This window comes from Aulonocara sp. 'chitande type north' Nkhata Bay, linkage group LG14, assembly GCF_057382095.1.
Source record: "Aulonocara sp. 'chitande type north' Nkhata Bay isolate Kocher_YH1m ecotype deep benthic linkage group LG14, A_spYH_male_GT1.1, whole genome shotgun sequence".
In the NCBI taxonomy this organism is placed as follows: Eukaryota; Metazoa; Chordata; class Actinopteri; order Cichliformes; family Cichlidae; genus Aulonocara; species Aulonocara sp. 'chitande type north' Nkhata Bay.
In genome coordinates, this window is record NC_141357.1 from 31,414,005 (window position 1) to 31,426,855 (window position 12,851).

Genomic DNA, 12,851 nt, shown 5'->3' on the forward strand with positions numbered 1-12,851 from the left:
TTGCTGAAGACCAAGAAGACTATAACAGCACTAACAATGCATCAAATACTGCAGTATATTACTTTGAAAATCCATCCATCCATCCCCACTATCATGTTCAGGCTTACCAGGGTCGAGGGGTTGAAACCTGTCATACAGCGAGAGAGAGTGAGAGAAAATGAGAACCACATTGTGAAGTATGATATCCATGACTTAGATCAAATGTTAAAGTGTGATAACACCCTTGTGTAGTTCTGCAGTATTTTTCACAAGTGAAGCAGAAAGCAGAGTTGACGCACAGCTGTGAGCTGCAGTCTGCTTCAGGGCAGCTGTTTTCAAGGCTTGCAGCTCCTGCATCTCATTGTCGGCAGCAACAAAGAAAGAAGATGACAACTGCTGGCCTTTGATCTGTTTTTCTCTTTCTCTCATCAGGCAAAATACGAGCAGGTTGACTAAAGTGAGAAAGCTTTTCTTCCTCATCGTGGCATAAGTTACAATTGGTTCCTTGCTTAGAAAGCAAAGTTGTTGTTTTTTTTTTCAACTAAAAAAACAAAACAAAACAAAAAACGTCCCCCGAATAACATTTATTATACACAAATGCATGATCAATTTTATTCTGCACGCAATGTGTTTTTAACCAAATGAATAACCCTGTCATCTCCAAATAGCCCTGTCATCTTGGCATGTATTTTCATGTTCCAGGAAGCAGCAAACGTGCTAGTTGTCTAACCCAAGTAGGGGAGTGTGTGGTGCAATGTTTGCATCAGACACTGGATTTGAACATACCTGTCAATTACACAACAATCACAACATCAAGCCCACAAACCCCTCTGTGCGCACCTTCCACCCCTCAACTCCGAGCGGAAAGAATTCCTTGGTAGATTGCGAGCGCTTGTAGAGCGTGTTGCAGCAGGTGAGAGCAGGAGTGGTTATTGGATTGAATTAATTTGTAGCTGCTGTTTCTGTATGATATTGACGGCCTGTTGCTCGTTCCCTCCGAGGCAATCCTCTGGTCACACGAAAAGTATAATGGACTGACTCCTCATCCAGTCCTGTGTTCCTATAATCACATACATCCAGGTGAGGCAGCCTGTGTTTGGGCTGTGGTATAATTTTCTGTCGTTTCACCCAGTGTTTACATTTTTCCGTTCATTATCTTCTCAGTATTCCCTGGCATCGCTCATTGTTTGGCAATGTCCTTACAGCTGTTACCCTGACTAATTCTTTCTGTATGGCTCTCCTTTGTTATGCATTCTGCCCATATGTGTTGTCAAAGCTGTTATGCGTGAGCCAATGAGCCAAGACTTCATGAAAGGGAGCATAGCCAAAAATATAGACACACAAATATTTGCCAGCGGGGTTACAGTTGAGGTGCGAGTGGAAAAGCTCTTGGTTTTAAAGTCTCAGCTTTTCAATTTAAGTGGAAAATATTTGATTAACGCAACAATCTACTGGTCACTAAATCTGAATATTTAACTCTATTTTAAGATAGATAATTAGAATAGAATAGTCTCTGTTGCTGTTTTATCAGCAAGAAAAAGCTTAAGCAATTAACAAACCAAGATAACATCTGCTATCACACACTGATGGCCCTCATGGGGGCATTTCAAGAACAGCTGTTCTAATTCATTCAAGAGAGTGTTTTATTTCAGAGGGGTGGCTTTAAGATCTGGGATCTGCTGATGTTGCCCTTTTTATTTTTTAATGAACTCCAAAAGACTGATGAAATATGAGAGCTACTTTCAGCAGCTCCCTTATTTGCATATTTGAGTTGGAAAATTTTCTTTCTTTCTTTCTTTTTTTTAATGGTGGATGCCTTTCCTAACACAACTCCAGTTGGATTTAAGTCTTCTCTCAGGACTGCGTCAATGCTGTTTTGATTGCAAAGCAAACATGTAAACTGCAACACTACTGATGAAATCTGAGTTTTTATTCTAATAAAGGGATACTCATCCCCAGAGAAGTTGGCAAGCTGTTTGCATGCACATTTAAGTTAAACCCTCACCTCACCCATCAGGCTTCATCATGCATGTTGTCACCTGCTTAGTGAAAACATAAATTTCTCCTTTAAAATGCTTATTACGTTTGATTTCTATAATTATCCAATTTGTTCCCTGTAGCTCTTGTGATTTTGCTTTTTTATTGCTGGTATTTTAAAATAATATCTCACAATTATCCACATCTTAGTTTTTCCTAGATGAATTCAGGATGAAATGTGCCATTAAAACTACTGTGAATATACCTTTATCAGTCTTTAGAGGCTATAATTCAAATCTGATGAGGAGAAAAAACAATCTGAAAACTGGGCTTCTAATTTTCTCTGCACAGCTTTTACGGGATAAAGCTCAAGTGTAGCTTCATGTGATAATGCAGAACATCTGCCCATGTTCTTTGGTATGCTGTGAATCTGTAGGGGAGTCAGAAAGCAGCAGAGATATTGAGTCAGACTGCGGTATCGCTGGAATGTTTTCTAGTGATGTTTGTGTTTTATATTGTATCTGTCTGTTGCCACAGCTCTGTACAGTTTGCATTGCATAAAATGCGTACAACAGCATAAGCAATGCTTTCTGTTATCAGTGTTGCAGAAGCAGATAAATTATTCATTTTCCATACTGACACTGTTAGTGTTTTCTGTCTCTTGCTCTGTGTAGCAATAGGACATTTCATTGCTGGCAGGCAAACCTACCACCATACAGCCACATGTTTCAACAACACAGCTGGCTCCATTTCCTTTCCCTCACTTTAATCTCACTATACAATGTGAAGATCACAGCGTCTTCAGAGCGTCTGTCTCATCTTGACAGCCCTGTTGATATCTCTGATAAGAAGAAGGAGAGACGAGACAGCAGGTGAATGTGTTTCACCTCATACAGTGTAAATCATCCTCACAAGTTATAAATCTCTTAATATCTTGACATCACTACGTGTATATCATTGTTACGTGTGAAAATATAATTACAGGTGATGTTTGTACCGGAGGTCCATAAACAGTTCGCTATATATTACATGTTAACTCCAAAAAGTAGAAATAACTACATTTAATTAGTTCTAAAATGATCATGAAAAGTTTGAAAGTAAAAAATAGATCATTCACACACAGGATGTAAAGGATATTTATTTGGAGTTTATATTTAGTAAATATAAATGGACATAAAAAGTGTTATTGCTTTTTAGCATTGTGGGGTTTAGATGACTCTTTTGACAGTTTTTTTCACATGGCTGTGTGAACTCAAAGGCAAATCGTCACCCCAGAAAGATCTTCCATAACCTTAGATTTGTCAAACTGTAATGTTTCGAAAAGAGAGAACAGAAAAACAGAGTGATCATGAACTCCTCTAGTTTCAGTCTCTTATACATCCAGCTGAAGTGAGTGACAAACAGATTGGTAATCTGTCTCTCTGATTGCTCTGTAAATCTGCCAGAAGTATCAGTAATATCCTTTTTCACTCACACTTGCTTCTTTCTGGAGGGTTTGGCACGGAACGCCTCCGCCTGCTGCCTGCTGCCTTGGTGGAATTCCTGCCATCTCAAATAGTTTGCTTTGCAAGCCTGACATATCCATCCCCAGACCTGTCTTGACATAGTTGTCATAGCAGTGATCTGCAGTGGGAAGCCTTGTCTTGTTTCCTTTTTGACAAGCTCTGCGTATGATTGTGGGTTCAAAAGTTGCGCTTAGCTTTGGTACTAAACAGTTGAATGTTTCTGGAACCACTAGAATGAAGAAAATAGAAACTTCAATGGCTACACGGGCCCAAAACATGACTTCTTCGACTTGTTAGTAAAATCACTCAAGTGCAACAGTTCTGAATTTAAAAGCCTAGTCAAATTAAATGAATTTTCACTGGCTAAAGTCATAAATTGCCTAAAAGAATTGGAGTTCTGCCTTGACATCCAGATGGTAGGATCAGAATTGTTTGCAACCAACATGAAATCTTGGATTCATCCTGCCTTGTATCAGCAGTTTAGGCTTCTGCTGCTGTAATGGTGTGGGAGATATTTTCTTGGCACCTCAGTGCCAAATGAGCATCATTTAAACACCACAGCCTACCTGATTATTGCCAATCCCTCAGTGTGACCATCTTCTGATGGCTACTTCCAGCGGGATAACACAGCACGTCACAAAGCTCAAATCATTTCAAACTGGTTTCTTCAATATGACAAGGAGTTCACTGGTGACTGCTCTCCACATCCACCTGATTTCAGTCCAATAGAGCAATTTTTTTTAAAAAACATACTTTTTTTTGTTTGCTTTTTAAGTTATGCATGCTTTTTTAAATAATATATATATGTGTATATATGTGTGTATATATATATATATATATATATATATATATATATATATATATATATATATATATATATATATATATATATATATGTGTATATATATGTATATATATGTATATGTATACACACACACACTATATAGTATACTATATATAGTATATAGTATACTATATAGTGTGTGTGTGTATACATATATATAAGTATATTATACTGTACTATATAGCATAGTATAGTCTTACAGTTTTTGGAAGCTTTTGGATTCATTTGCAGACCAGTTTATTTACCTGAATTTTTTTAGAGGAATCTTTTTAACTTGCTTGTGGGGCAGGGATAGCTCAGTAGGTAAAGTGGTCGCCACATGATCGGAAGGTCGGCGGTTCGAATCCACTTAACGGCTACCCTGAGGTACCCCTGAGCAAGGTACCGTCCCTACACACTGCTCCCCGGGCGCCTGCTTAGTGGGCTGCCCACTGCTTCACTGAGTGAATGGGTCAAATGCAGAGAAAAACAAGTAATTTCCCCATGGGGATCAATAAAGTATCCATTATTATTATTATTATTAAGTCACTTAACACTGATCTATGGATTGTTCAAGCGTAAAATTCACACCTAACTCAAACTGTGAACGGTGCAGGAAGAAGGCTGAAGACAATTAGGAAAAGAGGAATAAAGAGCAGGAGGAAGCTCTCAACACTGCTGAGGGAAGATGACAGCCACAGGCTGAATGCAAAGTATTTTATGAATGAGAGAAGCATTTTCTCCCCTCAGGCCAGAGGTCAGTTTGAGTCCAAATGCTTTTTATTTCTGTAGAAGTGGTTTCACATATTATTCCTGACAATCAAATAAAAGAGACAATTGTTATAAACTTATAAAAGCAAGCATTATTTTACTTCAAATTTCTTCCAGAAGCAGTATGAAATAAAATAAAATAAATCTACATCACTTAAAAAATATGGAGACCTATAGGGACTTTCTTTGAACAGACATTAAAAAAATATTTTCTATACATGAAGTAATATCAATAATGTAACTCAGTTATTAGGCATTTCCCAAAGGTGCCATTAAGAATAATGTATTTATGTTTTATAATGTGAATATTACACAAATTAGTACAATGTGGTATTCATGTAAACCGAACAGTCAGTGTTTGCTTGTAAATGAAAACTTGAGGAAGCATGCTTCCTTTTCAGCATCTGAATCTTCCGTTTCAATCTTCTCACAAAGATATCATCTTAATCTGTGATTACCTGCTCCAGCCTGATTCCCAGGGTGAATGACTTGAAAGCATTCTTTCTCATCACAGTGTTTCAAAGCTGAGCACAGACGGTTCAGCCAGTGAACTCAGGCATTCCCCAGAGGTTGTTTTTGAGGTCTTGAAACCATTTCACGTTATTTTACACTATCAACTGTTGGTCCCTTTACTCTGCACACCCACCTCTATCTCCTTTCTCCTCCCCTTTCACCTCCGAGCAAGTACACATTCTCCCTGCTCATATGCAGGGAGAATGTGAGCTGATCACTCTTGCTGCCCCCCTATCCCAGAGAAAAGCATAAGGAGGGGGTGATGGCAGGCTTGCCAGAAGAAGTCTATGTGAACATGTGTGCCGCTGTGAGGGGCTGTCCAACTCCCTCTCTCTCTCTCTCTCTGTTTTTACAGGAACCAGGCTTGCTGTTTCTGTCTTGCCATGATTTCAGTGACATTGTTTAGGAAACACAGACAACTCATTTCTACTCAGCAGGTAAGAGTCACCTTCCCTGTGCTTATGAGTGTAGAAACCACGATAACTGTTAATTTCTCTCTTTGCTAATAATGCTTAGCTGAGTTTGTGTGTTAGGCTGTATGTTGTTTCTAAGTATGTTGAACTATTCAGGACTTTTTCTTATTGCCTTAATAATCCCCCAAGACTCTTTTCACTTTTCTAGATAGTCTTGCCATGTCAGTGAACACACGAAGTCTGTCTTCACTCTGTGACTTCTTCTCTTCATTTAAATCAGCCCGGCATTCATCTGAGGATAATGAGACTTTTCAAGGAAACACTAAACAAAAGAAAAAAAAGAGAAAGAAAGAAGTAAGGAAAAAAAAGAGCATTTCCTTGAAAGGCACCCTAATCCTCTGTACACTTCACATACACCATGTAGGGACAGGTTGTACTGAAGACCCTATACAGAGTTTCGTAAACTATTATATAACACTGCTTATGCCTTTGCAAATGCATATGTCTAGCATTGTTTTTCCAGTTAGGATTTGTCCTTGTCTGAGAATGCCTTATCTGCTTGTTTTCCAAAGTTCGTGTGCATGTGTGTTTGTGTATGACTGTTTGTCAAGTGTCTCAAGGCCATGTAAAGGCGTTGCCAACTGCTGATTTCTCACAGAAACAGCGCCGACCCACATGGGCTAAACTACACAAATTAACTTTCAAAATACACGTAAATACACGTACCTAAATGATGATCTTGATAAACGTTTGGGCTTGCATGTGACTTGTTTTGCTTTTAAAATGCTGATTAGAAACAGCAGGTCTCCTGTAGGTTATGGTTATTCAGGAATCGTCCTGGATCATCTGAAAAAATGTCATTTGACTTACACAGATGACAAACTTGTTTGGTGGCAAAATAAGTGTCGCGGTTCTGGGTCAGTTTGACCCAGTATTTTGAGTTGTCGTGTTTTGGTGTGTTTTTGCATTTTGGATTCTTTCCTTATGATGATTATGAATCTATGTTTCAGTTATTCTTGTTTAGGGAGTTGTTAGTAGGTTTTGTGTTCTCATGTTTTTGCAGGTTTAGTTCAAGTTCCATGTGTCATTTTCTGTCTGTCTCTCAGTGTCGAGTCTGCGTCTTTGTGTGATGGTTTCTTGTTCCTGTTTTATTGTGAAGGTCTGCGTCTCATGTGAGTGTGTTCAGTTTTACCTCTTGTCTCGTCTCGTTGATTACTCCCAGCTGTGTCCCCCACCTGTGTGTAATCTCCCTGTGTTTCTCTGTGTGCATTTAAGTCGCGTCTTCTGTCTTTGTAGTTGCTGGTCCGTCTGTGTATCCACCCTGCTTCATCTGTGTGTTTTCCTGCTGTCCACCGCCATCTGTTTCTGTTCGCTCTCATTCATATTCAGGTTTGTGTTCTGTAGTCAGTTTGTTCCCAGTATAGTTTAGCCTTTGTTCCTTTCGCCTTTTGTCCATTTTTATTTTTTGTGTTTAATAAACCACCCTCACACCTTTACAAGTGCCTGCGTTTGGATCCTCCTTTATTTTTCCACACGGCTCATCTCATTCGCCGTGACAATAAGGAAATTGTTTGTTTTTCCGCGTACACTTTGAATGTCTCGGGCTTGTCCAAGGTGCGTTTTAAAGAAGGGCTTAATGAAGGGGTGACATCCACGGACATCCTCTGCCCTGATGAATGGCGGAGTGCGTAATAAATCACCAACTGTGGAAGAGCAGTCAGATTCCTCTGTGCAGTGATGTCACCACTATTGGGTGTGAAACAGATCCAGACTTGAACAGCCCAGCATGAGCCAGATGTTGAGTTTAGTTTCACTCCACGCTCTTGGCTGGATGGCATGTACTCAGAGCCGTTCAAAGCTAGATTTAGAGGCTTTATATTACACATGTACAGGGTATAGTGAGGCTGTGGTAATTACAGGACACAGAGACGTACGTAAACATCTCAAGTATGTATCATCTCGTTTTACGTGTGCTGTGAGCTGTGATCTTCTTGTTCTTTTTCACATGAATTACAAATGATCTGTCTGTTTGTTTCAGGTTCATTTGCCTCACAGTTTGAGAGTCTTGGATGAAAAATGGCCGTCCGATATATCAAGCTCAAGTACTTGTGGATTTATGCTTTGAATTATGAAATACTATAAAATACAACAAAAATGGAGGTCACATCGGAGGTGAATTTGGAGAATCATCAGTCTTGGACAGTTTTAGGATTGCACAAAGTGACCTTTCTCACAAAAGACTCACCTAGAGAATATGCTGCTATCTCAACTAATGACTCACTGGAGCGCAGAGGAGATGATTTTTGTTCTAAAGCCCAAAGCTCACTCTTAGAGCGAAGTGGAGATATAACCACAAATGAAAAGGCTTTTGTTTGTGCTGTTCAGAAGACTGTGTGCTTTCTGGAGACTGAAGAAAAGTCAGTCATCCCTAGGGAAGCATCTCTGAACTCAGCTCAGCTTCTTGAATCGAAACTTATTTCACTCAGGACTAATCAGAGCTGCTGTGGTAACTTTTCACCTCCTCCTCCTGAATCAGAAGACCAGTCAAGCAAAGCTGTGCAGAATCATCCTGATGAGACGCTGGATTTTACCTGTGAATATTTGAAAATAGACCGCAAAAACTTTGACCTAGTCGCCCTTAATCGGAACTCCATTCCTGCCACTGAGGTCCCTGCAGTTATTCCCGAATGTGGCTTGAGAGTCCTGGATTTGCCACACATTGTGAAACACAAACAGAGCTCCATTACCTTCTCAGACTACACCTGCCCTCCGACAGGCAACGGCTATGCTTTTGTAAATGAGAGCTCTGACGACGGAGGCTCATCACAGGAAGGTGAGCAGGACGATGATGGTCATCACGACGGCGACAATGACGACGACGACGATGACGATGTGTTCCCAGAGCTACCTCACGGTCAAGATCTCCTTGTCCATCATAGACAGAGGAACGCAGGCAAAGAGAAAAAGAAACTTTGCACGAGCTCACGAGCAGGAAATGATCACACACTGAGAAGCTGTGGTTATGAAGCAGAGGGGGAAACCAGCAGTGAGAAGGTATGCTTTAAAATATTCTCTTTTGCCCTTCAATTTTAGTATTAATCAATTAATAACCCCTTGCCATGAAAATAGAAGTTATTTTTAGATGCACAATTTCACAAATAAAATATCTGCTTACTTAGCAACAGAAAAGAAACGTAATGAAGTGGAAATCTACAACAGTAGATTCATCACTAAATGCTGCCACAGAACTGTTTATTCCTGCCACATAAGGCAGCGCTCACAGCACTCATAAATGACACGTGATATTTATTTTAGATGTCCCCCTACAAACCCCCCCCCCCAAAAAAACTATATATTTAACATATGAAATATCTCAATACAAGACATAATGTAAGAAGACCCTGCACTTGAATTTAGCACATGTGAAATGTTTTCCCACGTGTGCTAAAACCGGTGAATTCTGTCATAAATTCACACAAGATTTCTTGGAGGCAAATAAAATAAAGTGTTTTAGAGCATGATATCCTAAGAAGAGGGAAACGGATATACTGATAACATAGGTACAGTTCAGTGTCTGAATTCATGATTTTTCTGTTTTCTTTAGAAAAGGAAAGGTTGACACTGAGAGCTAAAACAGAGTTGCTATAAGTGTGTGGGAGTACATAGACTCCACATTGGTACTGATGTACAAAGCTGTTTGCAGTTCTGTTTCCTTGCGCTCCATCAGAAGGCAGCAACATTTCAGTAGGCCTATTGGCACCGAACTTAGCTGCCCATTACTGAGCTTTCTGCCCCATCTTTATCGAAGGCAATCACTAATCTTTATTGCCCTTTTAAAATCTTATATGCACATTCGTCTTATAATCCATTAAATATGTGTTCCGCTACAGCTGAGGAGGTTGTATCCAATTGCACATAACTGTCTTTTTTTTTTAACAGTCGAGCAGGGCAGAGTAAAGCGCATGTCGACTTCTCTGTCTGTTGGTTGGGGAAGATGTCGTAATGCCAGCTTTATGTGCAGAATGATACTCTGCCCTGAATAGGTTGTTTTGGAGAGGAGTTGAGGAATGCAGGGAATCCAGGGAGTCTGTTGTAAATATTATTAAAGGACAGCAACAAATGTTTCTTGTGCTGTCACACGACAAACCGTGTCATCTTATGGCAGGCAGGCTGTTATGTGAGGGTTACTGTAAGCCAGGCAAGGCATGTAAAAGTTGTTTGTGAAGTTTTAAGGAACTAGTGTGCGGACAACTTTATGTTTCTGTGAGCATGCTTGAGTCTCATAGTGTGTTATTAGAAGGGGGAGCCAGTAGGGCTATGGAAAATATACCAATAAATGAATACACAAGTAAAATAAAGTAAAATAAAAAGTAGCAAACATCAGCGTAGCAATATAAATTAGTTAACTAATTAATTACTTATCTTGTAGTTATTGTTATTTGCTTCATCTCTCAGCCTCATCCTGTCTGGTTTTTTTTTTTTTCCCTTTTCTGGGTTGGCTCCAGACCTCTGATTGAATAATTTAAATATGTAATTGCAGAACACTAGAGCTGCACAGTCCAGTTTGTTTTGACTGTGGTAGTGTGCATATCTTTCTTTAAAGTCTCTGGATGTGAAAGATTATTTCTGAAATAGCACACAGTTGCAGTAGTTAACATGAACCATATGAGGGCACCATTTGCATAAAGTTAACACTCTGTGGTATCTTCACAACTCTTTACTTCAGCTGATTTTGGCTCAAATGTAAGTAAAAGAATGCACTTCTTAAACTATCTTTCCAGCTCTACAGATATGGCTGTGGCTGTGTTCATGGGGTATTTTTGCAACACAGGGTAGTAGGAATGTAATTTATTTCTCCAAGCAGCCAGGTAGCCGTTGCCCTTTCGCATGACCGGCTGCTACATTTGGATACCTCCATGGTGATCTCTGGCACTCTCTGTGGGTGGCGTAGACTAGGCAGCCAGCCCAGATCTCACACACTTAACTCCTCATTTCCATGTCAAAGCCAGTATGTTGGGGTTTACAATGTGGCCAATTTGCGCTGATAAAGTTATAGTCAGCTCACATCTTGTTGTCCCCAGATGATAGTATTGATGCATTTATCTAAAGGATTGACTCATACCAGCGCAGTTGCTATGGTGTAGAGGCTTCACACAATTGCCAGGGCAGGATTGAGGGTAAAGGCATGACGAGATGAATCAAGGGTAGTGTCTCACTTGACTGTCAAGTCCTCACTGGAATTTGTCTCATTCCAAGTAGAAGTGCCCACATTCCTGAGGAGCACCTTGTGGGGATGTCACTAAAAAGATGCAGTGTGAGTGTGTTACAGATTTGGCTCAAGCTTGTTCCAGAATGAGGCATCTGGCTCTTGCGTTTGTGTTTGTCTGATACCCAGGGTCAATTACCTCACAAGATCTCCAGCTTCCGTTCCTTCAGTATTTTCAGTCATTTGGCCTAGAATTGATCACCAATATCTTTAAAATGACTATTTCGGCTTTTTGACTCTTCATCAAAAGAGTTCAAATAGCCACAGACAAACATACACTGAGCAGCTGAACAACTTTTTCCTTCCATGACTGTTTTTCATAAACACAAACAGGAAAATATCTTGTTTTCAATCTGCAGAATACCTCAGACAGACACAAACAGAAGCCGAAACAGAAACACTGAGCGTGTAGGAGGATTCTTTTTTGGGAATAAGTGTGTATTCTTTCATTTTGAATATCCTGATGAAGCTTACATGTAAAATAAAAAAAGCTCAGGCACAGAATCATTGTTATCATTCTCATTTCACTTATTAGCAGTGGCCACAAGTTTATCCACCACAGGGCAGAGTTTGTGCTGTCTGGTTTCTGTTCACAATAAGTGAAAATTCCTTGTATTTGTTAAGCAGACAGAGAGGATTGGGCTGTCTAAACATTCTGATCCAATGTCAAACCTTTTACATTCCCTGATCAGTCTTGAAAAGCAGACCTAGCAGAGAAAGGAAGCTTTATTTTTTCCTCTTTGGTGACCCCTCAAGACCCTTCAGGCCTTAGAGGTCAGCAGGGGATTGGCCAGATTTAGGTCATTCCTCTGGGATTGAGTGAAAGGAAGCACTTTCTCCCAGTGCTGGGTCAGTCAGCTAACCATGGCTGATCAGCCGGCTGAAAAGTGTGCCTGGTGTCTCCTCCAGCTCATCAAATTTTAGAAAGAATGCAAAATAAGTTTGTAATATTATTTAAATGTTTTGCTACATTGAGAGTGATTTACAGCTTTAAGAAAGCTGATGATATTAAATAAAAAGGGATATTACTATTAGTACAAATATTACTCCTACTGCTATTAGTGTTATTATTACTTGCCTCAATGTCACAACATTTGTAGAGCTCCATGTAACCAGGGATTGTTTGAGTTTATTTCTCTGAAATGGAGGTATTTATTAGTAAGAAAGTTACTTTAAAGTAGATAGGATAGCTTGTATTTATTCTTACTTTTCATTAGATTTTCCTTTTTTGTTTCCAAACATTTGAAAATAATGACCTTCCGACTGGAAAGGTACACTTTTCCAAGGCATTGTCAGGAACTCCCCAACAGAGCATTCATTCGGAAAAGTAAGCTCTAATGTTGGAGAAAATGACTTGATTACAGAAGGCTCAGGCATGGGTTTTAGTTAAAATTCTAGGAAATTACGTATTGGTTTTACGGAGGTGGTTGATGATCACTGCCTCTGAGTTTAACAGGAAATTGGAGTCGATCAACATTCACTGAGGAAAAGAAACACCCAGGCATTACTTTCTGTAACTATCTGGGATTTCGAGGAAACGTTTAAAAGCCTGGAGTCACGATTGTTACACACTCTTATCTTTTGTTTTTACTCAAAAATCCACA

At 39.6% G+C, this 12,851-nt stretch overlaps 1 protein-coding gene across 4 annotated transcripts in view; it reads left to right on the top strand.

Moving 5' to 3' along the window:
• Positions 1–5,774: 5,774 nt before the first annotated feature.
• The window catches only part of stard13b (StAR related lipid transfer domain containing 13b), a 63,492-nt gene continuing 56,415 nt past the window's right edge, over positions 5,775–12,851 (top strand). Inside the window, exons 1-2 of one of the 4 annotated variants that reach the window (XM_086262071.1) lie at positions 5,775–6,005; positions 8,020–9,035. In XM_086262071.1, the coding sequence (XP_086118197.1) occupies positions 8,136–9,035 (900 nt within the window). In that variant the 5' untranslated portion in view covers positions 5,775–6,005; positions 8,020–8,135. Of the gene's footprint in view, positions 6,006–6,197; positions 6,336–7,287; positions 7,371–8,019; positions 9,036–12,851 lie in introns of those variants that run through there. The other 3 variants (XM_086262068.1, XM_086262069.1, XM_086262070.1) reach the window with 3 other exon arrangements.